The sequence below is a fragment of the Emydura macquarii genome, unplaced genomic scaffold (genome assembly GCF_026122565.2).
Source record: "Emydura macquarii macquarii isolate MOO-44397 ecotype Brisbane River unplaced genomic scaffold, CSIRO-AGI_Emac_v2 contig_1043, whole genome shotgun sequence".
Classification (NCBI taxonomy): domain Eukaryota; kingdom Metazoa; phylum Chordata; order Testudines; family Chelidae; genus Emydura; species Emydura macquarii.
In genome coordinates, this window is record NW_027131180.1 from 8,136,090 (window position 1) to 8,160,364 (window position 24,275).

General features: G+C 39.9%; 1 protein-coding gene across 25 annotated transcripts in view; it reads right to left on the reverse strand.

Moving 5' to 3' along the window:
- The window catches only part of DMD (dystrophin), a 1,854,857-nt gene that overhangs the window by 918,592 nt on the left and 911,990 nt on the right, over window positions 1-24,275 (reverse strand). For all 25 annotated transcript variants that reach the window (XR_010919130.1, XR_010919131.1, XM_067545076.1 and 22 more), the window contains 2 exons: window positions 19,614-19,808; window positions 5,354-5,526 (listed from right to left, as the gene is read on the reverse strand). Coding sequence is in view for 23 of the 25 variants with exons in the window: in XM_067545076.1 (XP_067401177.1) it covers window positions 5,354-5,526; window positions 19,614-19,808 (368 nt within the window). In the remaining 2 variants the exon portion in view is untranslated. The remainder of the gene's footprint in view (window positions 1-5,353; window positions 5,527-19,613; window positions 19,809-24,275) is intronic.

The window sequence follows — 24,275 nt, forward strand, 5'->3', positions numbered from 1 at the left end:
GTATCTTTGCCTTCCCCATCTCCTAGACCTAATTTCCTTGCTCTTCAAATCCCAGTCTCTGGCTGCTGGCCCCAGTCACTCCCTCTGCCATTCTGCTAGCCTCCAATCCTAGTCTTCTTGGTGGAACAATGATAATTAATGGGACACGGCAATACCAGCATACAAAGTATATACAAATGGCAGAGTGGGTCGTGCTGGTGGGGAAAAGAATCTCTGTGGATAGAAATTCTATGCTTGAATAGTAAGAATATAGCAGTAGGAATATACTGCTGACCATTTGATCAGGATGGTGATTGTGAAATATTCAGGAAGATTAGAGAGGCTATAAAAACAGAAAACTCAATAATAATGGGGGATGTCAGCTATACCCATATTGGCTGGGTACATGTCATCTCAAGACCAGATGCACAGATAAAGTTTCTAGACACCATTAATGACTGATTCTTGGAGAAGTTAGTCCTGGAACATACAAGGGGGGAAACAATTCTTGATTTAGGCCCAAGTAGAGCACAGGATTTGGTGCAATACAGCTGAACCATTGGGTAATAGTGACTTTAATGTAATTAAATTTAATATTCTTGTAGGGAGGAAAATACCTAAGAACCCCTCCACAGTAGCATTTAACTTCAGAAGAGAGAACAACACAAACATGAGTAAGCTAGTTAAATGGAAATTAAAAGGTACAGTGACAAGAATGAAATGTCTGCAAGCTGCATGGAAACTTTTTAAAAACACCATAATAGAGGCTCACATTAAATGTATACCCCAAATTAAAAATAAAATAGTAAGAGGATGAAAAAATGCTACCATAGCTAAAGTAAAAGAAGTGTTTAGAGATAAAAAGGCATCTGTTAAAAATTGGAAGTCAAATCCTATTGAGGAAAATAGAAAGGAGCATAAACTCTGGCAAGTGAAGTGTAAAAGCAGGCCAAACAAACAAAAAAAAAAAATTGAACAGCAACTAACAAAAGACTCAAAAACTAACAAAAATTTTTTAAAGCGCATCAGAAGCAGGAAGCCTGCCAAATAATCAGTGGGTCACTGGACAACCAAGATGCTGAAGGAGCACTCAAGGAAGACAAGGCCATTGTGAAGAAGCTAAATGAATTCTTTGCATCAGTCTTCACTGCAGGGGATTTGAGGAAGATTCCCACACCTGAACCACTCTTTTTAAGTGACAAATCTGAGGAACTGTCCCAGTAAAGTAGAGGACATTTTGGAACAAACTGATAAATTAAATAGCAATAAGTCACCACGACCAGATAATATTCACCCAAAAGTTCTGAAGGAACTCAGATATGAAATTGTAGAACTACTAAGTGTGGCATGTAACCTATCACTAAAATCAGCTTCTTTATCAGATGACAGGAGGATAGCTAATGTGACATCGTTTTTTAAAAAAAGGCTCCAGAGCTGATCCTGGCAATTACAGATCAGTAGGCATAACCTCAATACCAAGCAAATTGGTTGAAGCTTTAGCAAGGAACAGAATTACCAGAGACATAGATGAATACAATTTGTTGGGGAGGAATCAACATGGCTTTTCTAAAGTCACGCCTCGGCAATCTATTGGAATTCTCTAAGAAGATCAACAAACGTGGACAAGGGTGATTCAGTGGTTATACTATACCTTTGCAGTAACCTTTCAAGCACCTTTTCATTTGCACATCCACCTCCACTGACCAATCAAAGTTGAAAGCAAATGAAGTCACTCATCTAATAATACTTTTAAAGCTATCCTAAGACTTCAGTATTAAAAATGTGTATTGGCAACTTTTTAATCCATGTCTCATGGGCAGAATTGTGATGATACTTTCACCCCTTATAGACGCAGATAGCTAGAAGCAAAATGTTAGAGGGCATATCCTCCCCAGCATTTTTGTGCAGCCCAAATCCATCTCACAAAATACTATGCATTCTGGAAAAAAAAAAAAAATCAGAGTTCAAAAGATCAGTAAAAGGAATTCAGCAAGCAACAGATTTTTTTTTTTAAATCATGCAATTCCAGAAAGCAGCTTAATCTATCACAAGTTTTAATCACTATCAATCATACCAAAATAGGAAAGAACTAGGTAAACTCTAATTGGAAAATAATCATAAATAATCATACTTTGCCCTTCATCTGATGATCTCAAAATCATAGAATCATAGAAGATTAGGGATGGAAGGGACCTCATGAGGTCATCTAGTCCAACCCCTTGCTCAAAGCAGGACCAGCCCCAACTAAATCATCCCTGCTAGGGCTTTGTCAAGCCAGGCCTTAAAAACTTCTAAGGATGCAGATTCCAGCACCTCCTTACCTAACCAATTCCACCGCTTCACCACCGTTATAGTGAAAAAGCTTTTCCTAATATCCAACCTAGACCTCCCGCACTGCAACTTGAGACCATTGCTCCTAGTTCTGGCATTTCGCACCACTGAGAACAGCCTAGCTCCATTTTTCCTGGATCCCCCTTTCAGGTAGTTGAAGGCCACTATCAAATCCCCCCCTCATTCTTCTCTTTTGCAGACTAAACAAGCCTAGTTCCCAGAGCCTCTCCTCATAAGTCATGTGCTCCAGATCCCTAGTCATTTTTGTTGCCCTCCACTGGACTCTTTCAATTTGTCCACATCCTTTCTGTAGTGGGGGGCTGAAAACTGGACACAATATTCCAAATGTGGCCTCACCAGTGCCAAATAGAGGGGAATAATCACTTCCCTTGATCTGCTGGCAATACTCCTACTAATGCAACCCAATATGCCGTTAGTTTTCTTGGCAATAAGGGTACACTGTTGACTCATATCCACCTTCTTCTCCACTGTAACCCCCAGGTCTTTTTCTGCAGAATTGCTGCCTAGCCAGTTGGTCGCCAGTCTGTAGCAGTGCATGGGATTCTTCCATCCTAAGTGCAGGACTCTGCACTTGTCCTTGTTGAAACGCATCAGATTTTTTTTTTTGGCCCAATCCTCCAATTTGTATAGGTCACTCTGTATCCTATCCCTATCTTCCAGAGTATCTGTATCCCCCCCCCCCTCCCCCAGCTTACTGTCATCTGCAAACTTGCTGAGAATACTTTGAAAAAATACTTTGAAAATATTAATATATATATATATAACCTCAAAACAATTCTCAGTGGAGTTGCTGAATACTATTATAGTATACCTTACGTATGAACAAACTGGGGCACAGATGAAATGGTGGCAGTATTAGGAATAAAATATTGGAGGAGTTGACTTCCGGTTCCTAGTTTTCACCCTCAGACATCAGTCTCTCACTCTGGAAGAGTGGACGAATATTTATATGGAGTATGGAGGGACTCTCAAAAAGGTACTGGGAATTCATTTTACTAGTGTGGAATGTAAGAATTTGGCTGAGGTTGAGCTTTGAAAAAAAAGTTGTTCTTCTCTATCTGAGCTGCTTTCACCATCCCATCTTCACGGCTGCAAATGGCATTGTGACAAACCAAAAAACCCTACTTAGTACAGCCAGTGCTGAGTGTCTTATTTCAAAACAAAAACAAAAAACAAACACCCTGGAAATCTTCCCAGATTATACATCTGTCGCTCTAATTTACACTTTAGAGGATGAGGCCAAACGGTGATGACATAAGGATGATTAGTGAATTATTCTTTCCACTACAACTCTCCCTGATTTCCCTCCTTGTCTATGCCCCAAACAAAGCATGAGCAGAAACAGGTTAATGGTTACTGAATAGCTATCCTCTATGCAGTCTATGCTTGCCTGCCACTGTCAATTCATTTTTAACAAACACCATATAGCAGTTAGTTTACTTAGATTTGGTTGGTAGGACAAATTAAAGAGTTAGTCCACAATACAATGAAGCATTTTTTCTCCTCTTCACTGCTCCCATGGGTTCTTGACCCATTTATATGACAGCAATGGTTCTGAATTATAAATGAGATTTTTGGTACATTCATTCTCCTCCTCCCGCCAATAATTGTTTTGGGAACACTTCCTGCACTGTACTATGCTATACTCAGACCATGCTTTAGTAACTGGGACAGCAGTTACTATGCTCAGATACTATGCTATGCTGATGACTACCTGATGGGAAACTGTATCAAAACATCCTAAAGTGTAAGTAGGTGGAAAGTGATATTATAGCAAACTTCAAACTCCTTGTTCTGGGGTATATGGGAACAGGTGCAGTAATTCACCAAGAAGAATCTCTAAAGATTAGAACTAAGCAGTATTTTGGCAGTATTATCTGGATAATAAATCCATTACATAAAGTCCAGTCCGGCAAACACGCATATGATAATTCCAATGGCATCAATGGGACCACTCACACATGTAAGGATTTTCCAAACTAGAATCACAGTCTCCAAAGAAAAGATTCTCAAAAGAATCACCACTGGTAATTTAGTAAAAGTTTTGAACTCTGAAGCTACAAGCTATTAATTAACGTAAACTTAATTATTAGCTTTAAAGTACACCTGCTACTCAAGTACTTTGATATATCCCAAGTGGCAGAGACATTTATGCATAGTTTGGTACATCTCCAGTGACATCTGGTATCTCATCTAACTGTATATTTTAAGAAAGACTTATAGGAACCTAGACATTTTATTAAAGAATACCAAAATCTTTTAACATAGATTTGTATATGGGTCATACAATGAATTACTGGATTGCTAGACATATGATATATTACTTTCATAAGCCAGACAAATCAGTAAAGCAGGTTTGCCCACCATAACCTGGATTTCAACTCCACATTCCAAACAAAATAAAAATATATGTACTTAAATAAATAGATTTCATGGTTGATCACCACTGCATCGACTAGTGTTCCACTACCTTTTCCCGTGCTATTGTTTATTGCCTTCCCTTGCTGTGTAATATCTAATACATAGTGGGTGCACTTAACAAGATTATTGTGGGTTTAGAATTATTACCAATTCCAGCCACATTCCTTAGACTTCAAGTGGGGGGGATAATCCTGCAACCTGTAACCCATCCCTAAAACTGGAAGGGGTTGTTTTCAAAATTGTACCCCTCCATAGGGTCAGACCTGAAATCAATAGCACTTTCTCGTGGTGCAAATCGTATTCTTGCATGGAAAAGTTATATGATTGGTGCCTTAAGACTGTAAAATATTCAGGGGAGCAGTATATGATTTTCAGTTGTCTGCAAATAGCCAGGCACACCCATGGCATTGTATATATAAAGTGCGACACAAGTGGCAATTGGGCAAAATATTTTTAGATTTTACAAAATAGCTTTGAATTTAAATTTAAAAATGATCTATGTATGTTCCAGTGCTTAGATAACAGAAGCTGCGGCAATCGCACCAGTAAACTAAATGTTAGTGATCTTCATCATAAATAACAATGTAAAGAAGTTACTTACGCCTGTTGGTCCCTGTACATCTTGTTAACTTTTTCCCATTGGAAATTAAGCTGAGTCAGTTTTTCCTGTATCTTTGCAGCTTCCCCAGGTGTAGCACTTTGCAAAGATGATGTCTTTTTGCTGCGAATAACCTCAATCTGACCTGAGAATCTCCCCAGGCTGTCTTTAACATTCTGCAATATCAAAATTTTAGAAGAGAAAAATAAAACATCAGCTGTTGTTAAAAAGCAAATAAGCCAAACTAAACCACTATAATAGCTTTGACAATGGTAACAGTCCTACAATATTTAAGCAGTAATGATTGAGGCACAAGCCATTTCCTGGGGAATTAATAACTAGTTGGGAGAGCTGATGGTTTGAGGTGAAGAAGAGCGCCATTAACCTCAGAAGTCATTAATTCCCCAGGAAATAATGTGTGTTAAGGTTACTACTACTTTAACTCAGTTTTTTATAAGGAAACACAACAAAACCTCTTTTTAATTTAAATTGCACATCCTTTCAAAAACACCACTTGGTTAAGCAAGTTTGCTTAGAAATGATCCTGTAAGTACCAATGCACATTCATTTTCTGGATGGACCTTTAACTGTTTTACTGCTGCTGCAAGTCTGTTATGTGAGATATTGAGTTCAGTAAACATGCCACAGATATCAATGGAACAGCCTGCAATAATTAATACGGCAAGTACCACTGACACTGAATTTTGCTGAATGTGCCATATATGGTCACACCATACGGGTGGCCATTCTAGATCAGAAATTTGAGCCATATAGTCTAACTCTCTGTCCCAGAAGTGGTTAGTTCTTGATGTTTCAGAGGAAGGTAAAACCTTCCATAAGGCACCCAGCTATGCAATGCTGTGCATTGGGGGACTGAAAAGGAAAAGGATAAAACTGTTTCCTGGCTCTTAAAGCATATTTTAAATTGCCTTATTATCTTAAGCTTTCAGAACTCCAAATGTTGTCAGTGGTACTGAAATTATCCATCCAGTCACTGCATTAAATCCTGCGACAGAGAATTATGTGGATTGACAGTATACTGTGTAAAGTAATATATAGACAATACTTTTTATTTCTATTCTGTCTTCCGTCCAAGAATCCCAAAGCACATTACAAGTGCTGATGAACCTCTAACCTCTCTTCCTCCCTGTGATCTGTTCCCTAACTTTCCCTCTGTGAAGTCCTCCTCCAGTGCTGCTTCTCATATCAAAGAGGTTCCTGTTCCTCCCTTTCTGTCCTTCCACAAGGTATTTCACATCTGCTTTGGCTGGGGGAGGGCTACCCCCAGGTGAAGGTGAATGTAAGACCCCTGCTTCAGCCACCACAGTACCAGCTGTCTGTAGATGAAACCGTCTATTGCACTACCCTCCTGGTGGCCAGTGGCCAGGAGGAAACTTGTGAGTGGCAGAATTGTGAATTGCAGCCTAAGCAGCAATACTCAGAGGCAAAAAAACCCCAAAGAAACAAACAAACGATTCTAGCAGACTCAGGCTTTGAGGATCCCTGGGTGTTTGTGATGAGGACATGAATAACTCATCCCCACTGTATCACCTTGACTCAAAATTTATCAAATGATCATGCATGAGTAGCTATAGAATATTGCTGAAACTCCAATAATCTGCTTCATTGTGGATTCAGTGTAAATTCTGGGATGCCTGGGAACATCCCTTTCAGTTTCCTTACTTAGACTTTCGAGTATTCCTGACAGCCATCTCTTCCTCAGTGTGCCCAAAGTCTCAGTAGGTAATCTGATGGGGAACTTCACAGGACATTACAATAGGATAAACCCAAAAAGAGAGTGCATGAAGTAAAAATTAAACTTCCACATCTTAATGCTTAAAAACCCAATAAACTTCTGTGGATGAGTTTCCACAACCCAGTCAGGATCTGTAATGATGGAGGTGAGATGGAGTGGAGATAGCTGAGGGGTCTCCCTAAATATCCTAATTTGGGTTAGGGTTCTTCTCAGAGAGATCTCTTCCAAACGCTCTTTGGGAAAACCATATCAGTATATCAAGATTTTTTTTTCCATTCTGGGGATTATTAAATATCTGGCTCTTCTTGACCAGTGTCAGGGAAGGACATAATTAATATTTAGGGAAAAGCACTCGGTTGATTTCTTAACATCTCCCTCTTTCCCTGTCCTATTCCTGAAAAGGCATAAAACACTCATGAAGGCATCAAACCATACAGTGGATGGGGTCCACTCTACTACATTATTTTCCCCTTTCAGCTCTACCATTTTTTTTTTTTTAACAACATGAATCAGTGAATTGTTTGGAAAAATCCAGTGCAGGGTAGAAGGCATGTAAGTGACTCCAGCATAAAAACAAAGTGAAAAAACAAACAAACTTAGCATGACATCTCCTTGTATGGGTTAATATGGAATGAACCTGAGTGCCATAGAAAACTAATTCCTGAAGCAGCTGACCTCGTCTGGCACATCAGTCAATCTCCTAACAGTCAGAATTCACAACTTTCCTTCTGTTCTTTTGTCTTCACACAGCATTGACGGCTGCAAATTTTGGTTTTCTACTGAATAACCCAAAAGTAAAAAAAAACTCCATATAACGTTATACATATTAGAGACCTACAAAACACAGTTTACAAGACAAGCAAGTGTACTATAAACATCTAACTTGAAAAACTAGTCTTTTCTCACAAACACCTCAGTATTGTATAGTACACCATCTTCAGCCCTATTACAGGGGCAACATGGATGAACAGAACATTTTATTTTACATTTTAGCCAGACATTCTGTGGTGTCCTCTCAGGCAGGTCATACACTCCTATATCTTGAGGAGGGCATCTCCCAAATTTCAACGCCACAAAAACACACACATTGCTTTCTGTCTTGTTTTTCGTATTTCCCTCTGTCATAGTTCGGTTTGGATGGGTGTAGCTGAAATTTATCAGTCTCGCCAATGCACCTGCTTTACAGAGTCCACATTTGGTACTTGTTTCCAACCTGTCAAACTCATCTTTTCTACTGCCAGTTTTCCCTAGCCCCCCACTGTGTGCCCAGGCTCTGTCCACATTGCTCTGCAACTCTGTTTCTCTCCCTCACTTTCTTCTGAATTATATGGCCTCAGGCTGAGTGTAAAGCTGAAAGCTGATAAGAGCCATGGAGTGATATTTCTTAGCTCTGTGTAACATGAGATGGTTCATCTGGTTGGTGCTTGGCTCCCTCCCCAGTATGGGATTTCAGGCAGAGTGGGGATTGCTGCTGATTGGACAGACTGTAAGAGAGGAGCAAGCTGGCAGTTTGTGGGTGACAGCACTCTTACACCACCAGCAAGATTGGAAGGAAGTAGGAAGCTAAGAGGGTTGAGCAGTTTTGGAGGAAGCAGAAGGAAAATTAAAATTTCCCTCTAGCACTATATAAATCTCTGAATCCCTCTGATTAAACCTTAGTAGCTCTGTTTTGCCAGGCAAAAAGAAAATCAGTTTTCCTCTCAGTCCCAAAGAGTATGCACTGGACTTAACAACAGAGGATTTGGAGGTCTGTGTTTCAGGCACCAGAAATAGAAGAAAAGGGACAATCAATGTGAACAGACTGTTCTCTAGTGTTTCTGTCAGTGTCGTCCCATGAATCCGTCCAACAGTGCCTGGGTAGTCCCCCCTCCCCGCCTCTTGAAGATACTTTGCTGTTACAGAATCCTGTGAAAACTGCACACTGAGCATTAAGATTTATATTTTTTATTTCATATGATCATTAGGAATATGGATATCCTAACAATTCTGGTAACATTGTGCAATCAATGTATACACCATGCCAAAAGGAGGTATAATAGAAAAAATTGCCCACAGAAGTTAACATCCTAGCTGGTCATACACTAAATTTCTTCTTGTTATTCTTCCTTCCCCTCATCCCCAGAAACAGATATTTAAGCACAATTGCCAGATATGTAGCACTGTGTTCGATAGAATGAGAGAAAAGTGCAATTACTTATTATTAGCTTCTGAGAAAGAGACATAGGTACCCAATCATATTTGACAAAACAAAACATCTTTTCATCTCTCTGTCATCTGCAATCAGATAAAAGGTGAACTTTCCTTGTTCAATGTCCCTCAGTTCAGCAAATTTGAAGGATATGCTTCTAATTTAGACTAACTCAACATAGTATAACAGGAACCAAGTAAGGGTCTGATCCTGCAAATCCTTGCTCATATGAATAATCCCCGCTGAAATCAATAGAATATATCCATGTTAATGGTTTAAGGTATTTACCAATTCTATTGTCCTTCTCTGAACATTTTCTATTTCCTCTATATCTGAATAAAATGACAGTATCCAAGTGAGGCTGTACCATTGATTTAGATACTAATGTTACAATATTTTCAATATTATTCTTTAACTCTACCCTAATACAGAATAACATTGTTTCTGTTTTGGACTACAGTTTCACCAGGAGCAGATGTTTTTGTTGAAGAGCCCATAATGATGACAGGAGCCCATGAATGTTTGTTTGTAATTTAAGATATTCCTTCTAATGTGTTTTGACAGGTATATCCCGGTTTGTGACCTGGGATGTCCCTGCAGACACTCCACCTCAGTTTCCCTCTGAGCTCTGAGAATCCACTTAGAGCAAAAAAGTACTCACTATACATGTCCATCTAAGCACTTTACTATTCTACCTGAATGAATTTATTCAGATAATTAAGACACATTGGTGTCACTTTTGGGATAACCTCCGGCAACTTTTCTAAAAACAGGTAAAACACTAGATACAACTGCCCAGGTGTAATTGAGGGGAATTTAGGGTACATCTACACTTAAAATGTAGCATTTCAGTGTAGCCATTACCTATGCAGGCATTCCTTAGGTAAGGACTCTCACAGCCCTCCTTCTAGGATCTGTGCTGATAATTAAGCTGCAGCCCTCACTTGGCTTCTTTGAGCTGCCTCTTTCCCCCTGGACTGAGAGAAGTGAGTAGGCAGGCCTTTGATCTCCTGTTTTGCCTCACTGGAGGCTTCTCTTTCTATAGCCAGTCCTGACCTAATTTAACCACATGACTTACCTGTCATGTGGCTCCACTAAATTTGCTCACATAGAGAAAAGGCCTGAATGAGTCACAAATGAGGTTAGACCCGTTACCCCTTAGAAGGCTATCACTCAGTGACAGGCCATTTTTACGTGGCTTTAGCACAATCACTTAACACACTAACATATACAAGCTTGTTTATGGCTTTAAGCAAATGATTTGTATTAGAGGCGGTTCCTCAGGGAAGAAGAATCTCTCTCAGAGCTCCCCAGAGTACAAGGGTGCTGCACCCACCCATTGGGATAATGGAGATTTATCCCTTTTTTGCATGCAGTGATGACTCTATCTTCTCTGCTTTTTGGGGGTGGCATATGCCCCCAGGAGAACCAGCAGGGAGCAGTTCCTATGGTCAGGGAAAGGGAGGAACTGTATTGGGAATATAAAGGCGAGAAGACTTCTTAAAGCCTCCACCATGACTAGCGATTTAACTCCTCTGATCCTGAGAACAATGGCTTATATTTAACAGAGTGGAGAAGCAACAATTACAAAATAGCATGGGAAGTAGCAGTATACATATTCTGTTCTGGTTTAAGGAATGAAGAATATGTTCTACCCTCCAGATAGCATGGCAGAACTGTCTGAACACAGCATACAACGTAAGGATTTCCCTCTGCAGCATCTTGGGTGGAACTCCATTCTGGTTTAGGCAGGCCTTTATAACTCCAGAACTTGTCTCTTTAAGCCTTGGAAAATTAGTAATTAAGTATTATGAATACTGAAGTTGAGAGACATCAATGAGTCACAAGAGTGACCCTCACCTCTGTCCCTTTCAATTATTACCAAGACCATATATCTTGATTTTAAAGTAACAGCATCCTGAATTTAACTCCTCTGTTACTAAAAGTATGCATATTATAAATAAAAAGGGGGAAATGTGACTGAAATATTAAAGATTGGAAGCCTAAGTTTAGACACTCCAGTCAATAAAGGGACACCTAAATAAGTGGCCTGATTTTCAGAGGTGCTAAGCACTGACAGCTCTCTCTGACCCTAGAAGGAGCTTTATACTCTTAGTGTCTCTTAGACAATAAGTTAGACAACTTATTTCAGCATCTAAATATTAACTTATGTTCCTAACCTTAGGCTCCCAAGTCTGAATATTTTGATCTGTATCATTTATGAAGATAGATCAAGTTTCCAAAACTTTAAAAACAAACACAAAGAAATGATATGCTCTTTGCTTGATAAAAAATTCAAGCCAAAATGTTCAGACTTGGAAGCCTGACGTAAGGCACATAAATCCCCATTTATACATGTGGAAGCATGACTCGCTGGCTGCTGCACCCCCCTTGTGGCTCGGTGTGGAATAAAAGGCTCTCCTCCAATGCGCCTCCTGACAGCCACTCCGGCTAGCCCTCTAGTTGTCTGCTTTGTCTTGTGTCTAGGTTCTCTAGCCAAGCCTTGTTCAGTTCCACTCCTTCTAAGCTAACAGAGTCCCACGAATCAACTGGCCAATGACCTTATGTCAGATCTTCAATCTGACTGCAGGATCAGTGGTCCTTACAACCCTTATATCAAGGGGCTTTAATGCCACCTTCCTCAGTAGCTGGTAGGGGAACCCAGGCCTTCCCACTATTGTGTGTTCAAATTCAGGGACCCTGTAGTAAGCAGCTGAGGTTTGCTTCCTCAGATTCCTTGCTGCCTCCCTGATTTACTTCCTATTTTAATCTGTCTAGAGGCACTTAAGAGCCCTTTTTCCTCTGGGCTCACTCCTCCACAGACTCTTTACCCATTCTTGGGCTCTTGTAGTGAGTGAGTCAGGGCTTTCTTGCAAGAAGCCTAGCTTCTGCAGTGGCATACCAAGGAGAGGAGGAGGGGGCAGGCCCCCAGATGCCAGCCTGCGCTGGGGTGCCAGGCCGGACCTTCACAACGCACAGGGGACGGGGGGCACTGGACCCTCCAAGTGCATCCCGCCCCCTGTGCATCGTGAAAGGCTGTCCTGGTGTACCTTCCCCCCGCTGGGGGGTGAGGCAACCCTGTCCAAGCCAGCACTGGGCTGCGGGGCTGGAGAGACTGGTAAGTGTGGGGCACTGGGCCGGCCCTTCATGATGGGTCAGGGGTGCAGCAAGCAAAGAGGCGGCTGCTCCCACTTCTGTCCCTCTCCCCCAAGCATGTCATGAAGGGCAGGGCTAGCCTGGCTCCTAAGCCAGGGGGTGTGGATGCCCCTGTCCGAGCCAGCATTGCACAGCAGGGCTGGAGTGGGAGAGACAGGGACCATGCAGTGGGGAAGTGCAGGCTGGGGCAGAGCCAAACCTGCATTTGCGCCTCCCCAGGTCTTCTCCCCCAGAGATACAGACCCCTCCCCTCTCTGGGTCAGCTGGGGGATGGCACCAGGATCCCTCCTGCCCTGCGTGGAGAGGGTGCATGAGGCGGGGGGAGGGTAAATGCAGGCTTGGCCCCCGGGCACCAGAGACCTATGGTACACCACTGGGCTTCTGTCTATCTCCTCCAAGGCTGCATGTGTGTTCATGTCTCTTTCCTCTGGAAATTTGACCTCAATACTACCTTACTGTGATTTTGCCCTTTCGTCAAGGCTAACCACAGGAGTTCACTCCACCCCTGTGTGTTTCCACTGTCTTCCGGCTCTTTGCCAGAGCTCATTTCTTGGGAGAAGATCCCAAGGCCCAGTGCATCACTTCTACTGCCCTGTCTTTCATTAGTCACCCTGCTTCTCTTAGCTGAGACTCATCCTTAATTCTGCCCCCAGCTGGGCCTCATTTTGAACTGGGCCAGAGCCAACCTGCAGGTGCAACCTGGTGGAGTAATTGCTCTCTGGCTACTTTCTTTACCAATGTGGGGCATACAATCCCATTACAATACACTAGATTGTATCTCCTTTTATTTAGAACATGGATGCCTATATAATGCATGTAAGCAAGGTTTGAGTGGCACTCCTCTTGCTCAGCAGCAGAAAGGGGGGCACTTTATTTTCATGGGCTTTGTATTTGCATGAGTACAATTAAGTGCTCAGCATATTGCATAAGTGCACTAGGTGCTGAGCTGATGGGAAATGGTCAGTCTGGCTGATATTGGGTTACAGATCACTTTTGTGTTAACTGCAGGGGTAATGAAATGTTGTCCTTCGATTGTATGAACAAATGGTTTCAGATCTGTGTTTAGCCGGTTCTGATGAAAAATTCACTCTCATCTAAACAGAGCCCAACAAGGATGGTAGACGGCTGTTTCAGCATTGTAAGGGCAGTAGGGAGGAGGTGAGAAGTCTCCTTTTGAGATTACACAAGCACTGGCAAAGGGCTACCCTCAGGCATGGATTGACTATCTCCTTCCACTGTTAAAAGGTAGAATTAATTATTCCTCTTGGAGTCTTTTGTACTGCTAAAAGCAGGAACATTGCTCCTGTGTCAGCAGAAGATTTTCCCATGAGCTGAAAACTGAAATTCACTAAGAGCTGAAATCACAAGAGGAACTGGGAAACCTCGACTGACAACCAGCAGCGGGAGCCAGGAGCGGTCGGTGCCTGCAGATGGCGGGAGCCAGGAGTAGTCAACGCCTGCAGATGGCGGGAACCTGCAGACGGTGGCACCCGCATACGACGGAGCTAGTAGCATGGACTTGGCAAGGCCCAGAGGTGGCAGGAGGCAGTAGTGGAGAGGGCCTGGTCAAGCCCATGTCCATCAGGAGCCTACAGAAGGGGAGCCCCAACCGAGAGGTAGACACTGCAACTATGACAGTCAGTACAGGGGAAAGCAAAAAGGGAGAGGCAAAGGATACGCCCCCATATTCTGGGGTGGGTTCGGCTCATTGAGTTTATTAATTCTGTTTGCACTGGCTCCAAAACCAGTGCTGTGTTACTTCCTTCCTTTTACTAAAAGGTTTACTTTCTACACTCAGAATCTGTGCTTGTGAGAGGGGAAGTATTGCCTTTTGGGGGTGCCCAGGGGATAGTGTGTGATTTCCCAGGTGACTGGATGTGGGCTCAACCCAGTTTGGTGTTGTGCCATTGACAGGGATCCCTAGATATAGAACCCAGCCCTTTGCTGTTGCTGGCTCTGCTTGGCAGAAGGGTTACATGCACATTAAATTTGCCTTTTCATTAATGAAATTCAGAGCTGGATCATATCCAGTGATCCAGGGAAGAGAGAGAAAGTGCATATGTAAACATACACATACCCCTTCCATTTTTCAAGATGAAGAGAATCACTTCAAGTTGTTTAAGATATCAAGAGTGCCTTGGGAGATTTCGTAACCTGGTTAACAAAAGTGCACACAACTTTCATTTCTAAGAATAAAGGATTAGAGAAACCCATTAGCAGCTGAAGTGACAGCCGCCTTTGGGGAGTGGATCCAACTCATTGCCCTTGAAAAAGAGAAATCAGAACTCTAGAGACTCTAACTCCAGTTCATTTTCACTATCTTGAATTTGTCTTTATCTGACAGCTGAGGACAACACGCTGGACAAATCCAATTCTTCGGCCATTTGTGTACCAAACATTACATTACTGATAGATCAAGTTGGGAAGTGTATTCAATCACTCTGACTTCCAAGTTGTAGTTAATTAGATTTTGCTGAGCTACAGCAGAAAACCATTTTAAACTTCATGCTTAGTGTTTCTTCATTAAGCTGTATTTCCTGATTCCTGTATTTGTTGCCTGGGATCACTTGATATGATCCAGATGTGAATTTCATTCACAAAATGCAAATAATTTTTTGGCAAACAAAATACATGTAGGATGATGCATTGTCCTTACATGAATACTAAATCTGTAATCATATCTCACAGTTTTTATACTGACGTCAAAATAGGCAAAAACACATCTTTTACCACTCATGAATGGCAGGGAAAAAATCTGCAACTTAATTACAGTTGTAAAAGTTCTACTCGAACTGAATCATAATATTTAACGTGATGATTTTTTTAATACAGTAGATTTAAAGAGGATTATGAAAGTAGTCTGGCTGTGAGAATGGTAGGTGCAGAGTGATTAACGTGCATTTGGTGTAGACTGAAATGAGCTACACTACAAGGACGGAATAAGAAAGCTGCTGGATGTGCGAATAAAATGGGAATATCTGAAGGGACAAGATTTATCATGCATCAAATGGAGAAGAGAAGGGAGATTATACATAAAGTAGAGCAGAAACGATTCCGGGGTTTAAAAAAGGATGAAATAAGTTTACAAGAAGGCTGACTGAAAATATTATCTTAGGTAAGGATATTTTAAGATATTATGGACCCAATTCTGCGAACACTGCTGCATGTGAGCAATGTTCCTCATGTGACTAATCGTATTGATTTCAGTGATACCACTCATGGAAAAAAATTATCCATAAATGTTTGCAGACTCAGGTCTTAATATAAAATATGTTCCTACTAAATGCAAGACAATGAAAGAAACAAAGAAAGGCCTGTAAGAACAATGACTGCGCTGATGTGTGTACAGTTTAATTGTACATGCCGAGTAGCCTCAAAACAGGAAAGATTTGGTTTCAAGGCTGAAATATGGTTGAGTACTGGAGTGGCATACTATGAAAGGAATTCAGTTTAAAATGATACATTTTTATAGACATAGATATAAAATTCAGACTGGACATTTCTGTTACCTGGAAAATGTTAATTCACATTTGCTAAGTATTAGTTTTCACTTACAATGCTATTAACCAATATATATCTAGTTCTAAATCAGCGGTTCCCAACTTTTTTTGCTGCACAACCCTTCTTCACGGGAGTCACATAACAGCAACCCTTCCACCCCCCCCGCACAAAAAAAATTCCTGTGCACCCAGGGCACAAAGTGTTTCACCACAGGGAGTGGGCAATTCACGCTTGAGGCATTGGCAGGACTCAGCTAATCCTGTCCCCAGGGGAGCCCATGGCAGCACTGTGTGGAAGTGATAGGGCTCCTCACCCTCCTTCCCCCCCCACCCAAAGTCTCTTGGACTCCAGGTTGCAGAGGGTTTAAAATATGCAGGGTTGCCGCCAGTTAGGTGTCTGGGCCAGGGCAGGGCAGCAGCGGGGAGAGTGTGCAGGTAGCTCCTAGTGGTTGGGGAGCAGGAGTGTAGCAGGCTGCTGGGGCAGGGTGCGGTGGGGTGGGGAGGGGCTGCACTCCCACCTCCCTAACTGCTAGGGACTCCCTGAGCTCTCTCTCCCCCTTTTGCTGGCCTTCCCCCACCAAACATCCAGCTGGCTGCAGCCCCATGCCCTACCTCAGTCCTCCGATATCATCCCATGCTCTCAGGTGAGCATTCCCCACAGTCTGAAAACGAATGTTCTAAATGAAACAGAAGCCCACCCCATCTTGGGCCATTGCCTCTTATTATATCCCAGGCACCCCAATCACAATGAATGGATGTGCATGAGACATAAAACAGGGCATTACTTGATCTTTTATACACCACTTTTTTAATCCCTCTCTTTTTACAATTCAGGCAGACTTTCATACTCATATAAGTATTAGTATATTATATAAAACCATGAATGCATTTACCTTTCAGGCAGTGTTTAGGGTTTCCATTGCCACTGCTAGTAATTAGCTAAGATTTTCTTGTGCTTTCTCCTACACACTGCCCATTTTGTCTCCCTGTCTGACCCTGCAGTGAAATTATAGTGGTGAATTTATGGCATTGCAATCAGTTCCACTTGGGAAGATTAAGAGATCAAAAACACAGGATTAGGATTAAAGTGCAGGAAACTGTCTTCAGAGGGAGAAAGCCTGTATCCAAATATAAATATGACCATTCATTAGAAGAAGCAGCAAGGGAAACCAAAATTATTTGTAATTTTCTTTTAATATGTCCTATTATGAAAGTCTCTCAGTAACTTAATCCTCCAATACTCTCATCTATGAAATGTAATTCCACTCTATTTAATAGGAGTTCTTCTTAAAGAACTGTCATTTTTTAATTATTTGTTAAAACAATGATAGTGGGTTTCATGAAGTACAAAACACAGAAGTCATAGGTTCACATGCCTGAAAGTGTAAGTAATCCAGCTGAGGTCATGCAAATTTTGTGACTATTGCCTTAATGAGATTAAATTTAAGTGCCCTAACCATGAGATCCTTCCATTTAGTAAACTTGGGAATGAGGAAAACATTCCTGCAAATGAATATAGGAAAAAACTACCAAATATATGCATGCAATATTTATAATTTAAGATAGGTGAGACATTAACACAATACTTGTATTGCAATTATAGAAACATTTTGCCATTTTCCATTCACTCTCTGCTATAAATAGACAATGTTAGAATTATCAGCCAAATCAATGATTAAAACAACTGTTATTGTTCTTGATGTTTCCAGTGTATTCATAGTTTTGATTGACCATAGCAGCTAAAGTAAACCTACATTTAAATATCATCATGCATAATTATTGACATGAAAATTATTCAAAGCAGTTATAATTGCAAGTTTCTTGTGCACAAGTTTGTTTTTCTTTTAAAACATATTAAGTAAAATGGCAACTAATTATTTGAATGCAACAAAAATTCACAAAATTGGTTTTAAAAACACAGAGATCTCTCTTACAGTCCTGGAATTTGATTAATGCAAATCTGTCAGGGATAAAAATCAACCACAATTTAATTTCAAGCCTTCCCCAACCAGCAGCTGTACTATTTATGCACTACTTTTCTATTTTTACTGCAGGGTAATGACAATGATGAATGCTTTTACTAGGAAATAAATATTCATTAAAGAGGCTCAGAAAAAAACTATACCTCTTCCAAAAGCCCATGAATGTGCAAGATCCATTTGCCTGTTTCGAGAGATTTATTTGGGAAGTAGATGGAACTGTGCCCACAACCGCATCTCATGACAATTTAATAGCTCAGTTAAATTAAACTTATGGCAATACTTACTTGTAACCACAGTAATCAATATCATTAAAGTTGGTGTCAGCTAGAATAACATCAAATATATGTGGATGAACAAGTGATTAGTTATGGATGTAAATCAGACCAAGACAGCACAAGTGTAAGGCATTAAGGAGCACTAATAGGGAGCCACTCAACTGCCAGTCAACTTTTTGCTGGGTCACTGCTCCTCCAACCAATCTAGTCATACAAACAAGGACCAAGTGGTAGCTCATTAGCAGTGATTTCCATGTTTTATGACATTTTTGCATATACAAACCATTCTAACAAGAGCAATTACTTAAAATAAAGAATGACAATAACATTGGCATGTTGTCTGCTTTAGAAATTGATTAAGGACAATCTATATACAGTACCTAGAAGCACTTGAATCTATTGAAACCTAACTACAAGTGGGTTAAGAAATAGCCTACTGCTGTTTCAAGACTATTGAAATGTAGATCTACTGAACAAGATATAATCATGTATTAGCATCTCTTTCTCCACTATTTTATTCATATGTCATTGTATGGGTATAATATCATTACTAATAGGCTGACATCTTAATTTCCTAGGGTTAACAAATATATAATTTTCTATTTATTTACCTGTACTGTGGAAGGAGCATATAACTAATCATTTATGGGCTAAAGGAATTATACAGATAATGTTTAATGCAAAGATAAAATGTGGTCTTTCGTTCATTCCCTGTTACAATTTGAAAGTGCTATGATCATATACATATATGTTTTTACAGTGACAAAAAGACTCCTTCTGACACAAACATTATTATGTAAAAACTGACAAACTCTTCATTTAGTTCAGTTTATAATACTGCTTCTGATTCTCCTCTTACAGCAAAGGAGTAACTCCACCAAATTCAAGGGAACGACACATGATTTACATTAGTGGAAGTGATGGACAATCAGGCCTAGTGACTTTCCAGGTTTCATAATTTCTCCTGTAAAGTCTTTTGTTTTTTCTTGCCTAGAATTTAGTTTTTGATTGACAATATTTTCTACCCAGTGGATGTAATTATACAGCTAACACAGCATCTATCCCCCAATTTAATAAGCCTCTAAGATCTGCCATGAAATATAATGTAAAAATTTGACTTGGTTTTTAGTTTGAGTTGTTTCAAGTGTGTACCACATACACAGGATACACAGTGACTGGATGTTGGCAAGGCTTAGTGTGGCCTGACAATTATGTAAAAATTACTAAACCAAAATGCAATACAATCAGCAGACCATCATTCAATACTAACATTCCCATATATTAACCTATACCTCAGTCTCCCCACCCTTCTTCGAAAGCCAAGGTGAAACAAATGACCTCTGCAACGTCCCCATATTTTATAAATTAATAGTGTGCATGTTCTTATTAAAAGAATTGCATCTTACCTTCAGACACTCTTCTTGTTTGAAGAGATCCTCACAATCCTTAACCCGTAGATCAGGAGAGTTAAGGAGATCTTCCACTTCAGACAAGGCTTGCAGAAGTCGAAGGATCTCTGCCAGGTATGCAGAAGGCACATAAGTGGTTTCCACAGTCATATCTTCAGTCATCACAACAGTTGTCTCTTCATAAACAGTTTGCTGGTATAGATATACAACAGAATGCTTCCTTTAGTTTCTTAACATTTAAATAAAGTTATAATTTAATGCAATTTCCAGTTCACAACCTAGAGGTAATTACAAATAAATTCCATTTGTACAACATCTAAAAAAGAAAGGGTTCAACACAGGGAAATTTGAAACATATATTAGTATTATTAAAATATTATCATCCCATGAAGTGCAGACTGTCAAATCAACAGGACAAAAAATAAAAGTATTTGAATTTATACACAAAGATCAATGCCTCCTCAGTAGTCTGTTTGATTCAGCAATTTCTAAATTTACTCCATGGTTTCTTGCAAAAGAGCTTTCCTCTCCTTTCCTTTGACTAGTAAATGAAGACACATAATTAAACACTACTCAATGATTCTAATACTATTGTGATTCTAGTACTATAACTTGCATTTTAATTTATATGAACGGCTAAAGTGTATGTCTGTCATATATTTATTATGTGCACGCATACACAAAAAATAAAGCACTTCAAGCTTTCTGTTAAATGAGTCATGTAACTTTTTTTTTTACATATTAAAGAATAAAAGACACATTTCCTTATAATGCGTAGATGCATTGTAGAAACTTAATACAACTAACTACTTGAAATTTCTTGATCAAACTTCCATGCACCCTTACATATGCCTAAAAGAAATCCCAGCAACACTCTTCTTAAGATCACACAGGTGTTCTACTCATCTGAATGGATGTTATCTAAAAACCTGCCTGTGAAATACATGCCCATTCCAATATGAAGTGGTGAGGGAACAAGTTACTCTACTGCCAGAAAAAAAAAAAGTTGGTTTATACCATGTGGAGCAAACCTGACATCCAATGATGGGTTAGAGTGCTGGCAGATTTATACTCTTTAGAACACCCTACCTGAAGTAATCAGCTGTTTGCGGTGATCACAAAATCAAAAAAGAAGTACTGTAAGAGGGGTAGAGGATTTAAGAAAGAAGAAAGTGTGCCTACTAAGACTTAATTCTGATTTCATTGGTTACTTTCCTGGAAAGTTCCAAGGTAAAAGGCATTCATGACTTGATGGCCATATTTCTTTTCAAAATATAAACCCTACAGAAATCCATCTGAGTTCTGAAGGGAAATGCAGCAACATAAAACATTTGTTATAGTCTTCCACAGAGTTTTTCCAAATAGCTGCTGGAGACTGTTACATCAGAACCAAATTGTTTAAAATGTCCCGGTCCTTCCATTGACATAAGTGGGTTTTGGATCGGGTGCTTAGTATTTATGGAAAGCACATGATTAACAGTTGTGGAGAGACTAAAATGTTTATTTAATGACAGGATAGCAACTGTAAGTGCAAGCCTTATCAAGGTGCATCATTCTTTAATTGTGAGGGCCATGGCTAGGGATGGGAGAGTAATGAGTCTCCATGTCCCTTAACTATATGCCTCCACTAAGTCTACACACCAGGATAGCAGCTGTGGAGGTGGGTTTTTGAGGTGTCCACAGCTGTATATTATGAACTTCGAGTGAAACCACAAAATCATATCACACACCAAATGGTAACCGCCTTTGAACACTGCTGCTTTGGATTGGATTTGAACTGGTGGTGAAACCCGAGTCTCACAGTTCCACAATTATCTTCTTAAATGGCTTTGAAAGGTAGGTGTGCGCACACATGTGTGGATACAAACATACTCACTCCAGAGATATGGAAATAATATCCATGAGATCATTTGTGGAGTCATGTGATAAACTGCATTTATCATGCACATTCGACAGGTTCACCTACACTCTGCTCACTAATCCAGCTTCTCAGACCTTATTCTAACATACAAAGCCACGGTGCAGCTTCAAACAGTTGCGTCACCATTAACATTATTATTAATTTAAATCCAACTTCCACAAAAGTGTTTCCTTCCTTCCTCCTAAATGTTGAATTTTGTCATAGGCTCCTCCCTCTCCCCAAAAATTACATTGCGCTGAGGTGTGGAAAAGACTTGTCTTGTAGCAGTGATCAGTAGCCCAGCAGAGCTAAAAATGGGAATTTTTTATTGCTCAACCGGAAATGAGAGATTCTGCTGCAAGCGTCAGTGCTTGCTTCCAGTCCTTTAAGATCTCAAGACATGAAGACAGTGACATTTCCATGTATAACCAACTATATTTTTGTTCTGTGTTTGTATAGTGTACAATTGGCTCCTGGCCATAACTAGGGCTCCCAGGTGCTACAATAAAACAAATAAATAATATGTTAGATCAACCTTAGAGATATTTTAAATGCAGCCATTATATTTTTCGCCTCTGACTCACAAGATAGTCTGATCTGGCAACATGTCCAGGACTCTCGGCACACAATTAATTGCTTAGTACAATATAAGATTGAGTCCTACAGGTGCATGGATTTATAGGCTCAACGATACAATAAATATTACCAATTTTATTTTAAATGTTCAGATTACGTAGCATTACAGGGGCTCAAAAACTATATACTGCAGCATAAAAACTAGATAGAAAGGTACACTAGAAAGAGACAGATAGACTATATAATGGCTTGGCATGGGTATAAAGGTTTTGTTGGTACTTTGTGATAACCCACAGAAGTCTTTAAATCTTGATTAGAGAATGTCAGTAACTCAGCCAGAGGTTAGGTGTCTATTACAGGAATGGATGGTTGAGGTTCTGTGGCTTGCAATATGCAGAAGGTCAGACTAGATGATCATGATGGTCCCTTCTGACCTTAAAGTCTATGAGTCTATGACCCCAAGCTTTTGACACTCAAGAGTGGCGAATAACCCCAATTGGGTGAGTGAATATTAAAAAAAAAATCCCTCAATTCTCCTGAGCTCCTGAAATCAAAAACTATACTGAACTCTGATGCATGATCACCTCACTGATGCTTTGCAAATGTATTCATAGAACTAGCCAAAATTTTAAAACAAACAAACAAAAAAACCTGACAACACACTACTGCTATAAACAGTAAAGCCTCCTCAGTCAGTCTGTGCCCAGGGGAAATTAAGCAATATCTGAAATCAGTGACAAAACATCTGTTGAACTCAGTGGGAACAGGTTTCAACAACTATCGTAGATCATTGCATGGTCTATGTAGTTCATTCTTCTATCAAAGTGCATGTAATAGCATTATCTACCAACGTTACTGAAAATTATGCACCCACTTATTCAAGCTCTTGGGTACACTGAGCTTAAAGTTTCTCTTTGCTGGATAACCACTGGTGCAGCTTCACAAGTGGTAGCAATTATGGGACTCTAGTGTAAACAAGGAACTTGTGCCTGCCAGTGTTAATATCACTGTTCTGTCTGACCAGAGTTAAACAATAAGACTTAAAAAGAAAAAAAAAACCTACCTTCAAGTAGAGGTCTGTTAAATCTCTGTCCTCAAGCCTGCCTAGATTAGTTAAAATACTGTTGTAAATAAGTGTAACTACCTTCTTTAATTTGCTTCTGGAGAACTTTTAAAGAAAAACAATGGCAAATTTTATTACCTTTGGATAAAACACTGAAGACATTCTAGGCTGAATTATGGTTCCCTATTTGTGAGTTTGCTAGAGGTGATGGAAGCCACGGGGAGGCCTTTTTTACCTCCAGAACTATAATGCAGACCCAGGCAGTATTTGGCTGCTAGCTCTGAGCAGTGTGGGCAAGGGATGGTCAGAAAGGGCATTTCGAACCAGAAAATGGTGGAGTGACCTTTCAGTTTCCTTTTGCATGTTGGGATAGCTATGCTGGGGAGAGTGGGATGGGTGCAGTCATATTTTTCTGGTCAGAGTTATACAGCTATATCACACAAATTATAAAAGAAAAGCTTAAGAGAAGAAATTGAAAGAACAATACAGCAGCCTCAGTGGTTTGACTAGTAACAATTGGGCACCAAAACCACATTTTCCATTTAAAATCAAAATAAAAGCAGCAACAATGTAAATGTAATTGATTAATTCCAAAGTATTTCATTAGCAACAAGAAAATCAATATTTTATAAGGATCCAAAAATTTACAAGAAACTAAAGATAAAAGCTTTGCTAAATTCGCAGAGAAGTTTCTGAATAAATATAACTCCCCTTTGCAACTAGACTAGCTGGGGAAATATAGTTAATAGTTAATTTCAAAACATGCAAGCTCAAACATGCAAAAGCTATTCAACTATTTATTAAATATACTGTAAAACTTGTTGCACAGATGCTTCATTTTCTCTTCTTTATGCAAAATGCATGTATTCTTACTGAAATTAAAATAAATCTTTTCCTTTGTATTTAATTTACTCTGACTTCAGCTATTACACCCCTCTTTAGAAAAGAATTTGTACATGTCAACATAATCTTTTGAAAATCAACTTGCTTTGGTTAATAATTAACATTGCACTTATTCCTTCCCACCTTATATCACCATTGCATCAGTTCTGCTGATTTCCCCTAAATGAAGTAAAGGAATCTTTCCGTAGGTATGTGTTCTGCATATAACTAATGAATA